The following is a 15,845-nucleotide window of genomic DNA, read 5'->3' as shown; positions in this document are numbered from 1 at the left end:
AGTAAAATTCTTGACATCCAAGAGTATTCATGGTTTAGATAATGTGTGCCCATAATACTGCATTGTATTTGCATTGCAACACAGGAGTAAAGAATCACGTATTATTACCTTCCATAAAATAAACTCGTACATATATGCAGTTGACTGACACATTTAGGTATGTTGGAATACTAACTTTAAAACTCCCAGTCAACCAGTGGTGGGTTTCAAAAAATTTTCGAACCTACTCTGTGGGTGTGGCCTCCTTTGTGGGAGTGGCTTGCTGGCCATATGATCTGGTGGGAGTGGCTTGCCAGCCATGTGTTCGTTCTCTCTCTCTCTCTTTCTCTCTCTCTCTCTCTCTCTCTCTCTCCTTCCTTTTGTCTCTCTGTCCCTTTTTCCTTTTTTCTTTCATCTCTCTCTTTTTCTTTCTTTTTATATTTATTTCTTTCTTCCTTCCTTTCTCTTTCTGTGTGTGTGTGTGTGTGTGTGTGTGTGTGTGTGTGTGAGAGAGAGAGAGAGAGAGAGAGAGAGAGAGAGAGAGAGAGAGAGAGAGAGAGAGGGAGAGAGAGGGGTGGGTTTCAAAAATGTTTGGAACCTCTTCTGTAGGTGTGGCCTGCTTTCCGAGTCCACTGGTGGAACCTCTTCTAACCGGTTCGGTAGAACTGGTAGAAACTGGTAGGAACCCACCTCTGCAGTCAACATAACTGATAGTCATGTACTAGGGAATTCCGAGAGAGAAATCCCAACCTATCTGGGATTTGGGAGAAAATTATGGTTTTTGCACTTCTAGAGGGCACCAGTTGAGCAAGGCTAACCCTTAAACTTGTGATGGCGAACCTATGGCACGCTTGCCACGGGTGGCACGTGGAGCCATTTCTGAGGGCACGCGAGATGTTGCCTTGTCGGCTCCAGCGCACATGCGCTGGCCAGCTGATTTTCGGCCTTGATTTTCGGTCATTTTTCACCCTCCGGAGGCTTCAGGGAAGCCTCATGAAGCCTCCGGAAGGCGAAAAACTACCCAACACACAAACCAGAAGTTCAGGGACGGACTTCCGGTTTGCGTATTGGGCTGGTTTTTTCCCCCTCCAGAGGCTTCAGGGAGGCCTCCTGAAGTCCCCGGAGGGTAAGAAATGGCCCAACGGGCAACCTGGAAGTCCATTCCCAAACTTCCGGTTTGCGTGTTCGGCCTTTTTTTCCTCTCCCCAGGCTACTAGAAAGCCTCTGGAGCCTGGGGTGTGTGTGTGAAAAATGGACCTACCAGGTCCCCTGGATGTCAGAAAATGGGCCATTTCCAGCTTCTGGAGGGCCTCCAGGGGGGGAGTGAGGCCATTTTCGCCTTCCCCAGGCTCCAAGAAAGCTGTGTGCGCATGTGTGGGTCAGAATCATGTGCACAGGCGCAGGGGGCATGGCACGGGGGGGGGGGGAATTACATTATGGGTGTGGGCACGGGAGCGTGCATGATAGCGCATGCATGCCTTTGGCACCTGAGGTGAAAAAGGTTCGCCATCACAGCCTTAAACTATGATTTTTGCTTTTCTATTAGCCACACTGGTCAGTTTAAAAGTGGAAGTTTGTTCTCCAGGAAGCTCCAAGAAAGACTAATAGCAAAGGGGAGAGTCTGTGGTTTAACATGGCATGTTCACTTAGAAAGAAATTTTGATTTTGTATTGTACTTGGATAAAGCCTATATTTACTAATTTAAGTTAAACATTGTTTAATTTTATGCCCTGTGTTTCTAAAAATAGCAGTATTAGTCTCTGATATACAGTAACATAAAAGAATAATGGCATATATAAATAACGCTTACCTCTCAATAACTGTTCCATTATGAATCATCCAGATGTCACAATATGTGCGAAGTACCAACATAATGGCAATAAGTACCAAATAACCTGTCTATTGTAAGAAAGACAGAAACAATATTTAGAATTGTATTGATTTTAGGAGCTCTGCAAAGAAAGCATACAGATTTCTTTCCAACCATAAAGAATCAGTGCAAATTAAGCTTTAAAATAAAGCTAATCTGTTCCAAACATGAAGTACAGATTGTCCTTGGCTTACAACCAAAATAAGTGCCAGAAGAAAAAACACTGTTAATCAGTGTGGTCATTAAGTGAGACGGGAGATGGGACTGAATTGGAGTTTACAGATTTTTTTTTACCACGGTCATTAAGCGAATCACCCTGCACCACAACTTACAACCCTCTACCAACTCCCCATTAAGAGCCGAGGTGGCGCAGTGGTTAAATGCAGCACTGCAGGCTACTTCAGCTGACTGCAGTTCTGCAGTTCGGCTGTTCAAATCTCACCGGCTCAGGGTTGACTCAGCCTTCCATCCTTCCGAGGTGGGTAAAATGAGGACCTGGATTGTGGTTGGGGGCGATATGCTGACTCTGTAAACCGCTTAGAGAGGGCTGAAAGCCCTATGAAGCGGTATATAAGTCTAACTGCTATTGCTCTATCTATCTATCATCTATCTATCTATCTATCTATCTATCTATCTATCTATCTATCTATCTATCTATCTATCTATCTATCTATCTATCTATCTATCTATCTATCTATCTATCTATCTTAGATAAGAGCCGAGGTGGCACAGTGGTTAGGGTGCAGTACTGCAGGCCACTTCAGCTGACTGCTAGATCAGCAGTTCAGCGGTTCAAATCTCACCGGCTCAGGGTTGACTCAGCCTTCCATCCTTCCGAGGTGGGTAAAATGAGGACCCGGATTGTTGTTTGGGGGCGATATGCTGACTCTGTCAACCGCTTAGAGAGGGCTGAAAGCCCTATGAAGCGGTATATCAGTCTAACTGCTATTAGCTTCGCTTGTCGGAAGCCAGCTGGGAAGGTTAGAAATGTCAATCACATAACAGTAGGATACGGCTACTGTCATAAAAGTGATTGAGCTTTTAAATGCCTGGATTGTGATCATGTGAGTGCAGGAATGCTGCAAGAGTCATAAATCACTTTTTTCAGTGCTGTTGCAATTGAGAACGGTCATTACATTGAAGACTACCTGTATACTAGAGATAAAGGGATTATTTTTGCTGCACCTCTTAGGTAATTGTTGAGTGTTTTAGCATAAGTGTATACCGCCCAGAGTCACCAAAAATATGAATGAGCAACTGGAATACAGCTATACAAACTGGATCAATCAATCAATCAATTAATCAAAGCAATTCTAGGGAGCTTTCTACAGAATGTATCCAATATCCAGAAGCCGTGACTCCCGAGGGAACGAAATTTTGGAAAGTTATGGCTCCTTAAATGCTACTGGCTGCAGCTTTACTACTAGGCTGCTGTGATCATGTGATCTTTATTTTCAACATTCTATAATATTTAGCAATAGCAATAGCAGTTAGACTTGGACTTAAAATAAGCAGAGTAAAAAATGGTTGTAACTGTTATATATTAGACTTCTAGTCTTAATATGATTGTTACAGTTTAATCATGTCTCCCAGATGGCTTACTTGTAGAAAATTTAATGCAGCCTATTAATATAGCCTACAGTGCTGAAATGAACAAAACATGCACAATTGCTACCACTTCTAACACTATTTGTGTTTGTAAAAACAGGAACAACCACCCAGCTTTAGGACGCAATTTGTATCTTTAACAAGCAGAGAGGCGGATCTCCACTTGCCTATCAATTAAACTTTGAAAAAAAGTTACAAGCTTTATAAACAAGAGTGCCAGTATAAAGAAAAATCCTAGAAATACATTACGTAGTACTTATTCATACCCACTGCATTCTTCCATGGTGATGGGGCTTAATGCTGACAGCAGACTTGTTATTCCTGATTGCTGCTTTCGATTCTTTTAAGAACATCTACAGCAGTCAAATTACGGCATATGGTTTTCAATGTTTAACTAATTCAAGTTAATAAGAATAACCACCACCCCTCCAAATACTACATTAGTAAATATAGGTTTAACACGGGCAACCATAAAAATGTTCAGGATCCAGTTTGACATAAACAGCAGTTGCAAATTACTAAATTTTCAGTCTTCAAGTGACTGAAATAAACAGCCTTTGTGTTGAAATTGGCATTCTAGGTATTGCAGCCAAAATACATCTGAAAGACCACCAGCTAATAAGGTTTCATAACAAAAGTATTAAGACTGGTTATTCTCTATTCGCAACTTACCTCTTTACAAAATGTCCTGGGGACCATAACTTTCAGAATTTGACAAATCCTTGCAAAGAATACTTTATCTACTACCGCTCTTTCTTTCTTGAATTCTTTCTGCATATTAAAAGATTACAGGAGGAAATGGTCTCATCAAAACAAGTGTATCTGAGTTATTTCAACACAGCTGAACAATTTAAGGTGAATTATTCTCTGCATCTTAGATCCGTCAAATAAAGAATACCAATGTTTTTGCTTTGCAAAAGAAACAGAGCTTGCCATTTTCTTCACTATATTAATACTGTATCTTTATTTTATCAATGCTTATTCCTGAATGAATCAAATAGATAGGTTGTAAATCTAGCCAGCCAGGATAGACCAAAAAAGACTGAACTGGGATTTAGTAGTACATGCCTGCCCTTCCCATTTCCCACACCAAATTGGGTTGTGGCAAGCAATTTTTCTGTTATTTCCAGGGGAAAAATCAAAAAGGCAAAACAGCTCTTTTTCCCCCCTGGATTATATTCAGTAATAAAAACACGACCGTACGTATTTTAGCAGCGCGTGTGAAATTGCTTACAATTTGGTAGGATATTTTACAATGGTATAGAATAAATAGGTAAATAGAGTGTTTTACAGGGGTGTTTTGCAAAGTGTGAATGAAGTGTCTCTCTTTGAAGCGTTAAAGCAACCGCCTCCTTTGCCAGGCTCATGTGCAGTGGTGGGTTTCAAAAATTGTTGGAACCTACTCTGTGGGTGTGGCCTCCTTTGTGGGAGTGGCTTGCCACCCATGTGACCGGATGGGAGTGGCTTGCCGCCCATGTGACCGGATATGAAATTATGAATTAATACTTTGGTCGGTCCAAGTTCAGAAACTCTGGCATTGAAGCATGCAAGTTTTAAAGCTGTCAAGTTACAAGACCCTTGCACCCCTAACCCTTTAGAAAAAAAACTAGGGGTCTTCAAACGTGACAGCTTTAAGACTTGTGGACTTCAACTCCCAGAATTCCTCCTCCAGTCACGTTGGCTCAGGAACTCTGGCATTGAAGTGTGCAAGTCTTAAAGCTGTCAAGTTACAAGACCCTTGCGCCCCTAACCCTTTAGGGAAAAAAACTAGGGATCTTCAAACCTGACAGCTTTAAGACTTGTGGACTTCAACTCCCAGAATTCCTCCTCCAGTCACGTTGGCTCAGGAACTCTGGCATTGAAGCATGCAAGTCTTAAAGCTGTCAAGTTACAAGATCCTTGCACCCCTAACCCTTTAGCAGTGGTGGGTTTCAAAAAATTTTGGAACCTCTTCTGTAGGTGTGGCCTGCTTTCCGGGTCCACTGGTTGAACCTCTTCTAACCGGTCCGGTAGATTTGACAAACCGGTTCTACCGAATTGGTGCGAACTGGTAGGAACCCACCTCTGCTCATGTGGGTTTCAAAGGCTGTCCCTTGTCCGTCTGCATGCCAGAACAGCCATCAAATTCAGGCCCAGAAAAACCAACACAGCCCTCTTAAGTAGTTACACAAGCTTTGCAGAAAATGCAGCTGCTTTAATCTTTCAAAAAGAGGAGATTTATTTACATATGACTTAACTCCTTTGAAAAACACTTCTTTCAAATGTTTTTCCATGTCCCTATTATCTCCTTCTCATTCATCCAGACATGTAGGACCAGTTCTTAAGAACTGAAAAGTACATAGTATAGATTTAAGGAAAATATTTCAACTTTTATATATTTTGGCCACAAAAGGAAAACAGTTATAAAACACTTTAAGAAGCTTACTTATTAAAACAGCTTATACAGAAGCAATATAAAATTAAGTTCACTATGATATAAATATTGCAAAACAGATACCATCTTAAAGAAAAGCTGCATTGTTTAAAACCTTTTACATTGGCCAATATAAACCAATTAGTTATCCTCTTCCCTTTACTAAGACTAGTGAACATAAACTTTTTTTCAAATTTATTCTAGTACATCAAAACTGATGTTTTAGAATTGTTAAATCATATAACATTCTATTCCTTCTACCATACAGCAGATCTAGTATTTATTACTCTATTTTAAATCAATTGCCTGAAATCTCTATGGGCAAGTACTGTATTTTATATTTGCATTAGACAATATCAAAAGAAATGTGGTGTTGTTGTTTTTTGCCAGATTCTCTTTTTTTCCTATACAAATTTGTAAAAGGATGTCCCATAATTAATTTTGCTTTTATTTTTATTATATGTTTTGTATTTATTCTTCTCTAAAGTATGATGAAGTAAAAAAATTGATTTTGACTTCATGACAAGTTGTTCTTCATGATATAATTGGATTTTTTGATAAATGTATTATAATTATTTCAGTTTCTAAATGAAGCTACATACAATAACAGTGCTAGTATGTCATAATCTTTTATTTATTTGCTTGGAAATAAGGCCTCTTGCAGTGAGCGAAATTCCATATATAGGATTATATAATATACATCACTTAAATTCTATTTTCACATTGTATAAGAGAAAATATAGCTAAAACATTCTTCTAAACTCTTCTTTATTGTATTTAGCATATTTCTACACACAACATAATTTCATGGAATTTCTAGATTTCATAGGGTAACTGTAATAAAACTTACCTCACTGCTGGATAAATTTTTTCCATTTTTCTTTCTGCAAATAATAAATTTATTTTACTTGTATTGTTTCTTACAAAATCCTTAAAAAAATTAACAGAACACATTCTTCAAGTTGTTTCTTTACCAAATAAAATCAATATATACGTACACACTATCTATTGAATATTTTTAGAATCAAATTTATATTAGCTAATTTTGTTTTAGTTTCTCCTGATTTTATCAATTTCAATAGGATTTCTGTTCCTGTATAATTTAAATGATTAAAACATCTGTGCCTGAAACCATAACTCTAAAAGTATTTCCCAATGTTATTTGAGAAAAATAAAAACAGAATTACATAGTTTCGAGATAACAAAAAAAGATAGTAATAACCCATTTACACCTAGCTGGTAAAACCAATGCATAAAAATGCCTCCATTTGCACAAAAAATCTCTTTAATTTTCACTGGATGAGGGTATTAGTCTGTAACTTATTTTAATAAGATTAATTCAACATATTTTGACAAATAAATACAATAAATACAATATTTTAATATAATGTATGTGAATTAATTCAGAATATTTTCCAGCCTAAATTAGAATGGAGCACCTGTATCCCTTCAAATACCGCCAAGCTATAATTTTGGTAGTGTCACCTGAATGGCAATGGTGAGTTCCTAGAACTTGTAATTCAGTAACATCTGGGGACCCTATTCTAAAAGTTCTCCAGAACCTGTCAGAACTGGCTGAATACCACCTCTGATTTTAATGTTAAAGATAAGAACCACCAGCATGTTAAAGAGATAAGATGATGTTTATGCAATACCTTGCATAAAAGGAATCTCTGCTTGTAGAGAGGAGGCTGATGGGAGCACAAATTAGCATTGTACCCATGGCTTATCTTAGATTCACTCTAGAAGTTGATGTCAGGAAGACATTTAAAGAAAACGAAAGGTGCACACGTATAACACAAGAACTGTGCCAATATGATATATCCAACAAGGTTCACCGACAAATGCGCGATAGACATATGCGCGCCGACAAAACCGCGATGACAAAACCGTTAATTGATTTTCGACAATAGCGCGCTGACAAAATCGTGCATACGTACGTTATAACCCTAACCCTAATCCTAACATTTTTTCGATTTTATTGTCATTGCGCTTTTGTGGGCGCGATTTTGATGTCGCAAATTTGTGGGCGCGGTTTTGTTGGCGCGCATATGTCAATCGCGCATTTGTCGGGTCACGATCCAACAAAACTATTCTTTGAGGAATCTACCTGCCTCGGTGTTTTGTTTGCAGATGACAATCCTGACACTAGGATCGTCATCTGCAAAGCCAAAGGCAAAGCCAGACTCACTTAATGATCACATGATTCATTCAACAACTTCAATGAATGTTGGCCAAAAGTAACTGTTGTACATTCTTGCTTTATTGTTCTTCAATCCAGCTGTAGCTACCTGAGGGAGGCGTGACCCGACAATTGCGCGACAGCCGTATGCGCGCTGACAAAACAGTGCTGACAAAAGCGCAACGTCAAAATCGCGCCCACAAAAGCCCGCCGACAAATGCGCGCCGACAAAAGCGCGATGACAAGCACAATTAAGGTTAGGGTTATAGCGTACGTATACGCGTCCCACTATGTAGTTTGTGGATGACGCGATTTTGTCGGCGCACATTTGTCGGCACGCTTTTGTGGGCGCGATTTTGATGTCGCGGTTTTGTCATCACTGTTTTGTTGGCGCGCATATGGCTAGCGTGCATTTGTCGGTGAACTGAGGGAGGGACCTTGATGGTGCGCTCTAAAAGTAGAAATCCAAAATAATTTGCTTTTTTTTGGGGGGGGGGAAGCTGGGTGCCAGTCTTACATGCAATAGACTCACACATGCTCATAATATGATAGCAATAGCAATAGCAATAGCAGTAGACTTATATACCGCTTCATAGGCCTTTCAGGCCTCTCTAAGCGGTTTACAGAGAGTCAGCATATTGCCCCCAACAATCTGGGTCCTCATTTTACCCACCTCGGAAGGATGGAAGGCTGAGTCAACCCTGAGCCGGTGAGATTTGAACCGCTGACCTGTGATCTAGCAGTAGCCTGCAGTGCTGCATTTAACCACTGCGCCACCTTGGCTCTGTGATGCTCACTCACCCTTTCAATTGTTATTTTCTCTCTTTTAAATACAAACACGAAATGTTAGCACAGGTATGTGTGGGACAGACCCTACAGATAGTCCCCGACTTACAACAGTTTATTTAGTGACCATTCAATGTTACAACATCACTGGAAAAAAAAGCGACTTCTGATCATTTTTCACACTTACGACCGTTGTAGCATCCCCATGGTCATATGATTAAAATTTAGGTGCTTAGGAGCTGGTTCATATTTATGACGGCTGCAGTGTCATGGGGTCATGTGACCTCCTTTTGCATCCTTCTGACAAGCAATGGGAAGCCAGATTCACTTAACCATGTTACTAAGTTAACAACTGCAATCATTCACTTAACAACCATGGCAAGAAACATAAAAGGGCCAAAATTCACTTAAAAATCATCTCACTTAGCAACAGAAATTTTGGGCCCAATTATAGTCGAAAGTAGACCAGATATTGAAGCTACGTAGTTCCTAATCTGCTTATGCTTTGGCACAATTCATCCCTTTAAATCTACTGATTGACTAAACGATGAATTTTAGAATCAGATAAATAAATTATTGCCAGACGAGTATCAAGCAATTCTATTGTCATTCAAACCAATCATTAGAAAAGACGTAGCAAGGAAATAAAAATCAACACTAATTGCTATTCTACCTGCCCCCTTTTTTTAAAAAAAAACTAAAAAATTACACTGTATGATCCATACCAGGACCTTGGACACATCCTAAGAAAGGCAAGATTTCCTTCGAGAGTTTAGTAATAGAAACTTCCACCCGGATGTTGGGCCAGAATAAATAATTCAGCTTTCTATAAGAAGGTATTTCTAAATGACACCATATATAGTGGCAGGGCAACCAGAACTTAAAAGATAGATCTAAGTTCTCACGCCAGTTCTCATTATTCTCTGTGATGAAGAAACGACTTAACTCTTCAGATGGCAATCTGAAGGCGACATTTTTCTCACAGCCCCTCCAGAGATTTGATTTCATAAGAAGCTAAGGTTTAAAATATCCTGTCAGACTACTTTTTTGGGGGGCTGTCACTTCTCTTTCTCTTTCCACCCAGCAAGGTTTTGGAATATCAAAGATTAATCAATAAAAACAAGAAACTACCTCCTGTGCTTTTTTCCCCCTGATTATGCTCAAATATCACACAAGATCAGAACAGATCCCTTCTTTGCCAATGGGAAAATGCATTTCCTTTCAACTGTGTTGAAAGGATAGAGCTGTGACAGTAATTTCTCACACTGATAAGAAGCCTAGGAAACAATTACAAAAAAGAATCAACAGATGCAACCCTCTTTTTCCTCTTTGAAGGAAAAAAAATGGACCAGAATTTTGTCACCTATATATACACCACATTTTTCAGAGTATAAGACGCACCTTTTCCCCCCTAAAAAGAGGGTGAAAATCTGGGTGTGTCTTATACACTGAATACAGCAATAGCAGTTAGACTTATATACCGCTTCATAGGGCTTTCAGGCCTCTCTAAGCGGTTTACAGAGTCAGCATATTGCCCCCACAGTCTGGGTCCTCATTTCACCCACCTCGGAAGGATGGAAGGCTGAGTCAACCTTGAGCCGGTGAGATTTGAACCGCTGAACTGCTGAACTAGAGGGTTTCGGAGGCCTGCAAAGTGGCCCTGGGGGCTGGGGATGGCATTTTTGCAAATATATCTATACTGACCAAATTCATTTCTGGCTTTTGCCTCTTTTGTAACTCTCATTTGTACATTCATGAAAATACTGTACAATGTGTTTGGTGTTTTCCAAACTTATTTGCTGTTAATTATCAATAGGAATCAAAATACCAAAGAATCAAAAGTAACACATTGACTTGTTGGGAAGGACATGTTCTGTGTTACAATAGTCAGACGAAATGTTGCTTTTTTATTATCATAAATAAATTATCTTTTTTATTTTTACTATTTTACTGCAAAATTCATCCTCATGCTTTCATACAACAGTAGCAAAGCTACTGTAGCAAAGAGTACAGTTCTATTTGTTCTGCATTAGTCAAGTCCTGTGATATTCACTTGGGAGAAACTATCAAAAAAATAGAACATGAATGATTCCAAGTTCTGGGTCAGAGGTGGATTCCTACCAGTTTGCACCAGTTCGGTAGAACCGGTTCGTCAAATCTACCAAACCAGTTAGAAGAGGTTCTACCAGTAGACCCGGAAAGCAGGCCACACCTACAGAAGAGGTTCCAAAAATTTTTGAAACCACCACTGATGGGTGTGTAATGTCCCGCAGTTATCTATGCATTAATAATGATCTAGTAATATTTCCTTATACATTTTAGGAACCTTTCCTTACATAATTGGTGTTTCCTTTCATACTTTTGGATTTCTAATTTCTGTTTCCGTTAGTTGGCAATTGCTAAAACAAATCCCACGTGAAAAAGTATTCAAAGCCTTCTTGATTTTAATTGTCAATTTATTTATTCCTGCACATTGTAATATTTATTCATTTACATATCTCTGTTTTTCCACTGCTGTGCAAACACAATTCCAGCAGCTGCTAACATGTGCAAAATTAACTATATATTATACTCCCTTTCAAATAGCCAACAAAATATTTCTGGTTTTAATTCCATATCTTGCTTTAAGATTGCTTCTAACTACTAACTTCTGAATAGCTACTTGGACCAACCTAAGTACTAACTCATAATTTCATATCCGGTCACATGGGCGGCAAGCCACTCCTATCCGGTGACATGGGCAGCAAGCCACTCCCATCCAGTCACATGGGTGGCAAGCCACTCCCACAAAGGAGGCCACACCCACAGAGTAGGTTCCAACAATTTTTGAAACCCACCACTGTTCTGGGTGTAGTCATGGAAATAATCTTGACTTAAGGGAGCATTTATGTCTGGCTTCAATCAATTTCATTGTAACGGAAAATTATTTCCCCTTAATTGAATTTTATCACAGGTATAGTTAATATACTTTCCTTAGTGTAAGAATCTCTCGTAAAAGTGGCATTTAAGAATTCAACCTGACACTCTCTAAATCTGTAATGAGGGAGCTATGATCTTCTAAAACTTGTTAACTAGGTAAATAACAGGAACTTAATTCAGTAACATCTGAAAAAATGAAGTTTCTCTACTCATATTCTACGTACTATTATCCTGTGTATAGTTTTCCCTTAATTTTCATTTAGCTTCCTACTACCTTTGGAAAGGATATACTATGACACAACTATTTCTTTGGTTGAATAATCAAGTGTGATTCATCTCAGCAGAACAAAGGTTAAAAAGTCTACCTCTCCTTGCGACATAATCCTACCTCCTACAAAATCTGGTAATTATGGTTGCCAAATGAGGTTTTATATTATTTGAGTGTAAAGTACTTGGGATAATACCAAAGCTATTGCTGCTGCACTGTGCAATTTCTCTTTGGATAAAAGTATTTATATATCATTTGACCAAACTAAAAGATTTATATCGAAACATTTCCATATGAGTTCACAAATCCATTGATAAGATATCTCATTTATTTATGAAGAAAACTAATAATTTCACAAATGAAATTTGGATTAGAATTGCTTGTATATATTTCAAGGGTTATTCCATTTAAGATGAGATCATATCAGTCCATTGTGGTGCGTTTCATTCAGCATTTATCACAATGCTGAAACAATACAAATAAAACAGTAATGGAACCTCCAATCTAACAATCTGTCCTTCACCACAAACCCATCTGATATAAGTACCATAATTTCATGTATGAACATACATACACCCATCTTGAGAGACCGCCTGCTGCCAATCACCTCCACTAGACCGATTAGATCCCACAGATTAGGCCTCCTCCGAATTCCATCCGCCGGCCAGTGTCGACTGGCGACTACCTGGAGGAGAGCCTTCTCTGTGGCTGCTCCGACCCTTTGGAACGAACTCCCCGTGGAGATTCGAACCCTCACCACCCTCCAGGCCTTCCGCAAAGCCGTTAAAACCTGGCTGTTCCGACAGGCCTGGGGCTAAAGAGCTGTTGCCCCCGTCTCGAATGGTATGACTGTTGTGAGTTTTAAATTATGTATTGTTATGTTTCGTTTTTTATTTTTTGTCTGTACCCCCCCTTCCCTGATTTGATTTATTAGCCGCCCTGAGTCCCCTTCGGGGGAAAAGGGCGGCATATAAATATAATAAAATGAAATGAAATGAAAATGAAATCTTGTTGCTTAATTTACTAGACTAATTTTGAATACTAAGGATGATAAGATTCATTTTAACCAAGTAAGATTCATTAACTAAACCATTTAACGTGAATGGTCGTTTAACCATCCAAAGGTCATTTAATAGGGATTCCCATCAATTATATTTATTTGAATATTCATTCTAATAAAATTCATCGGAGAAGATTTGAGAGGCTGAAGAGACAGTATTGGAAAAGAGTTTATCGTGTGACTGGAGAATCACTGGGTGTCATAGGATGTCTAGAAATGTAATAAGTGACAGATGTGGTTAGGGGGGATATTGCAGAAAGCTGTCTGTGCCCTTTCCTGAATTCCCACCTGGGTCACTTCCCTTTGGATTACTGCAATGAACCTTACCTGGGGCTACCTGACACAACAGGCAGCTGTGGGCACAGGGCTGGGCATCTGTAGGTTGACCCATATTACATCCCTGTTGTGCATAAGCTTTGATGGCTCCTAGTTTCTTTCTGGGTCCAATTAAGCTGCTGATTATCACTTTTAAAGTCCTACATGGCATGGGGCCAGGTCACCTGCAGAACTGCCTCTCCCTGAGTGTATATACTCATTCCACCAAAGCAGATAGTGTGGGCACGGCCACAGTCCCTTCCCTTCCCTTAAACACTAACATCTTATAGGCCCTGGAAAGTGTGTGTTCTCCATTGCTAGCACTGCCTCATGGAACAGAGATCCAACAGGCTCACATCCTTTTAAGCCCCAGGAAGGTGGTGACACCTGGCATTTCCCTTCTGGTGTTGGGAAGAGAATGTTGGATGTTGCATCAGGAAAAGTGTACTTGTTGCGCCTGGTTTTTTAAAAATATATATGCATCTATTGGTTTATGTTTTCAGTTGTAAGAGTTTGGCTTTAAAATTAACGGTTTTATAAATGTTCTAAATAACCAACTAAAATAGGTTGCATTTCAATAAAGGCAACGTGCATTAGTATGTAGATAGCTATGAGCTGCTTGTCAGGTAATTTACAAAAAAACACAAAACCTGTTTGCCAAATCAAAGGGGTATGATAGATCATTTAACAAGTAAATAGAATTTCAGGAAAACAAACTCACAAGGGTACCCTGAAAATAAGATAGCTATTGGATTTGTCAATTGGATAACAAACTTTCCTTAGTTCTGGCAGCATATAGTGTGATAGTGTGTGTGTGTGTGTTTAACATATAAAAACTCAATTTACTTGTACACTGAAAATAAGATAGCTATTGGATTTGTCAATTGGATAACAAACTTTCCCTAGTTCTGGCAGCATATAGTGTGATAGTGTGTGTGTGTGTGTTTAACATATAAAAACTCAATTTACTTGTACACTGAAAATAAGATAGCTATTGGATTTGTCAATTGGATAACAAACTTTCCTTAGTTCTGACAGCATATAGTGTGATAGTGTGTGTGTGTGTGTGTTTAACATATAAAAACTCAATTTACTTGTACACTGAAAATAAGATAGCTATTGGATTTGTCAATTGGATAACAAACTTTCCCTAGTTCTGGCAGCATATAGTGTGAGTGTGTGTGTGTGTGTGTGTGTGTGTTTAACATATAAAAACTCAATTTACTTGTATGAAGACAATTAAACTAATTGTCTGATTATTTTAATTCTGGCAGTACTAACCTACAAATCTTTAAAATTGTTGCTTGAGCGCTGAGTTTAAAAAACAACAACATAAAATAGTACCCAAACTGTTATTTTAGCCTCAGTTCACAGCCACAAACTTGAAAGCTATACAGTAGCATGCAAAAAAAAATCTTAGGCCATCATTTGATTTGATTTGATTTGATTTGTAGCAAAGTTTTAATGACCGTCCATAATTATTTTTCCGTCCTGAATTCTACATTTTGACTACCCAGCTTATTTGTTGATTTCCCTTTGAGTGGTCTCACCGATGCAAAAGAATAATTTTATGTCTGCTGAATTCTTGAACTTTGGCATTTTGACTGGAATGATGTGATAAAAGTTGGGTTTTATTAGCAAGCTTCCAAGGAACTACACTCATACAACGTGTCTGCACCGTATGTAATGCTCAAGGAGGTCTTGCACAAACCTAATATAATAAGACTTTTTTGCACAGCTGTCATTTTGCCATGAAATAGTAGGACACGTACAGGTAACCTACTTGTCAGTACTCAGGGCTCCATTTTATTTACGTTTGCAGGACCAGGTGTCTGCTATTGCTCAAGTGTAAGAAAAAGGTCACACTAAATACTTGCCCCTTTAACCCATGGAAGCCGTTTCTTCTGCTTTTCCCCCGCTATTGAATACTGTATTTTCTGGTTGCTTTGTAATAATAAGACTGAAATATAATTATAAATGGTCATTCTATAATCGCTACAACAAATCTAATGGCGGCCTGGAAAACTTGCACAGTACTTGCACATACCAGCAATAATAGGTTTACCCACTTTGCAGTGTTTCAACAGGGAATCTTACAAGCTGAACATTATTTGTTATCTACCCTTCAGAAGATTCAACTTTTACAGGATTTTATATTTTCCTCTCCACAGGTCCATGCATACACCATGTTTCATACAGGACAGTCTGCAGTCTGTGTCAGTTAGATATTTTGTCTAAGAGCCACTGAGTATATGGTGAAGGGTAATTATGATGATGATTGCAAGATTAAAATAATATACATTTTTGTAGTAGAGTTTTCTTCCTCCCAACAAAGAAGAATGGCTGTCGGCTATATTTCTGGAATCAAAAGACCAGGAGCGCTTAGCAAGCAAGTCACTCTAAGACCAAGATAGATATCATAGCTTCGATTTATTTTAAAACTTG

General features: G+C 38.8%; 1 protein-coding gene across 1 annotated transcript in view; it reads right to left on the bottom strand.

Moving 5' to 3' along the window:
* The window catches only part of ABCD3 (ATP binding cassette subfamily D member 3), a 62,104-nt gene that overhangs the window by 44,775 nt on the left and 1,484 nt on the right, over positions 1 to 15,845 (bottom strand). The window contains exons 2-4 of the mRNA XM_087719279.1: positions 6,721 to 6,754; positions 4,130 to 4,228; positions 1,790 to 1,878 (exon numbers count right to left, since the gene is read on the bottom strand). Coding sequence (XP_087575405.1) covers positions 1,790 to 1,878; positions 4,130 to 4,228; positions 6,721 to 6,754 — 222 coding nt within the window. The remainder of the gene's footprint in view (positions 1 to 1,789; positions 1,879 to 4,129; positions 4,229 to 6,720; positions 6,755 to 15,845) is intronic.

The sequence above is a fragment of the Thamnophis sirtalis genome, unplaced genomic scaffold (genome assembly GCF_051295495.1).
Source record: "Thamnophis sirtalis isolate CommonGarterSnake01/CBP01778 unplaced genomic scaffold, rThaSir2_p1.2 scaffold_7, whole genome shotgun sequence".
In the NCBI taxonomy this organism is placed as follows: domain Eukaryota; kingdom Metazoa; phylum Chordata; class Lepidosauria; order Squamata; family Natricidae; genus Thamnophis; species Thamnophis sirtalis.
Note: the sequence above shows the minus strand (reverse complement) of the source record. Positions and strands in the feature narration are given on the sequence as shown.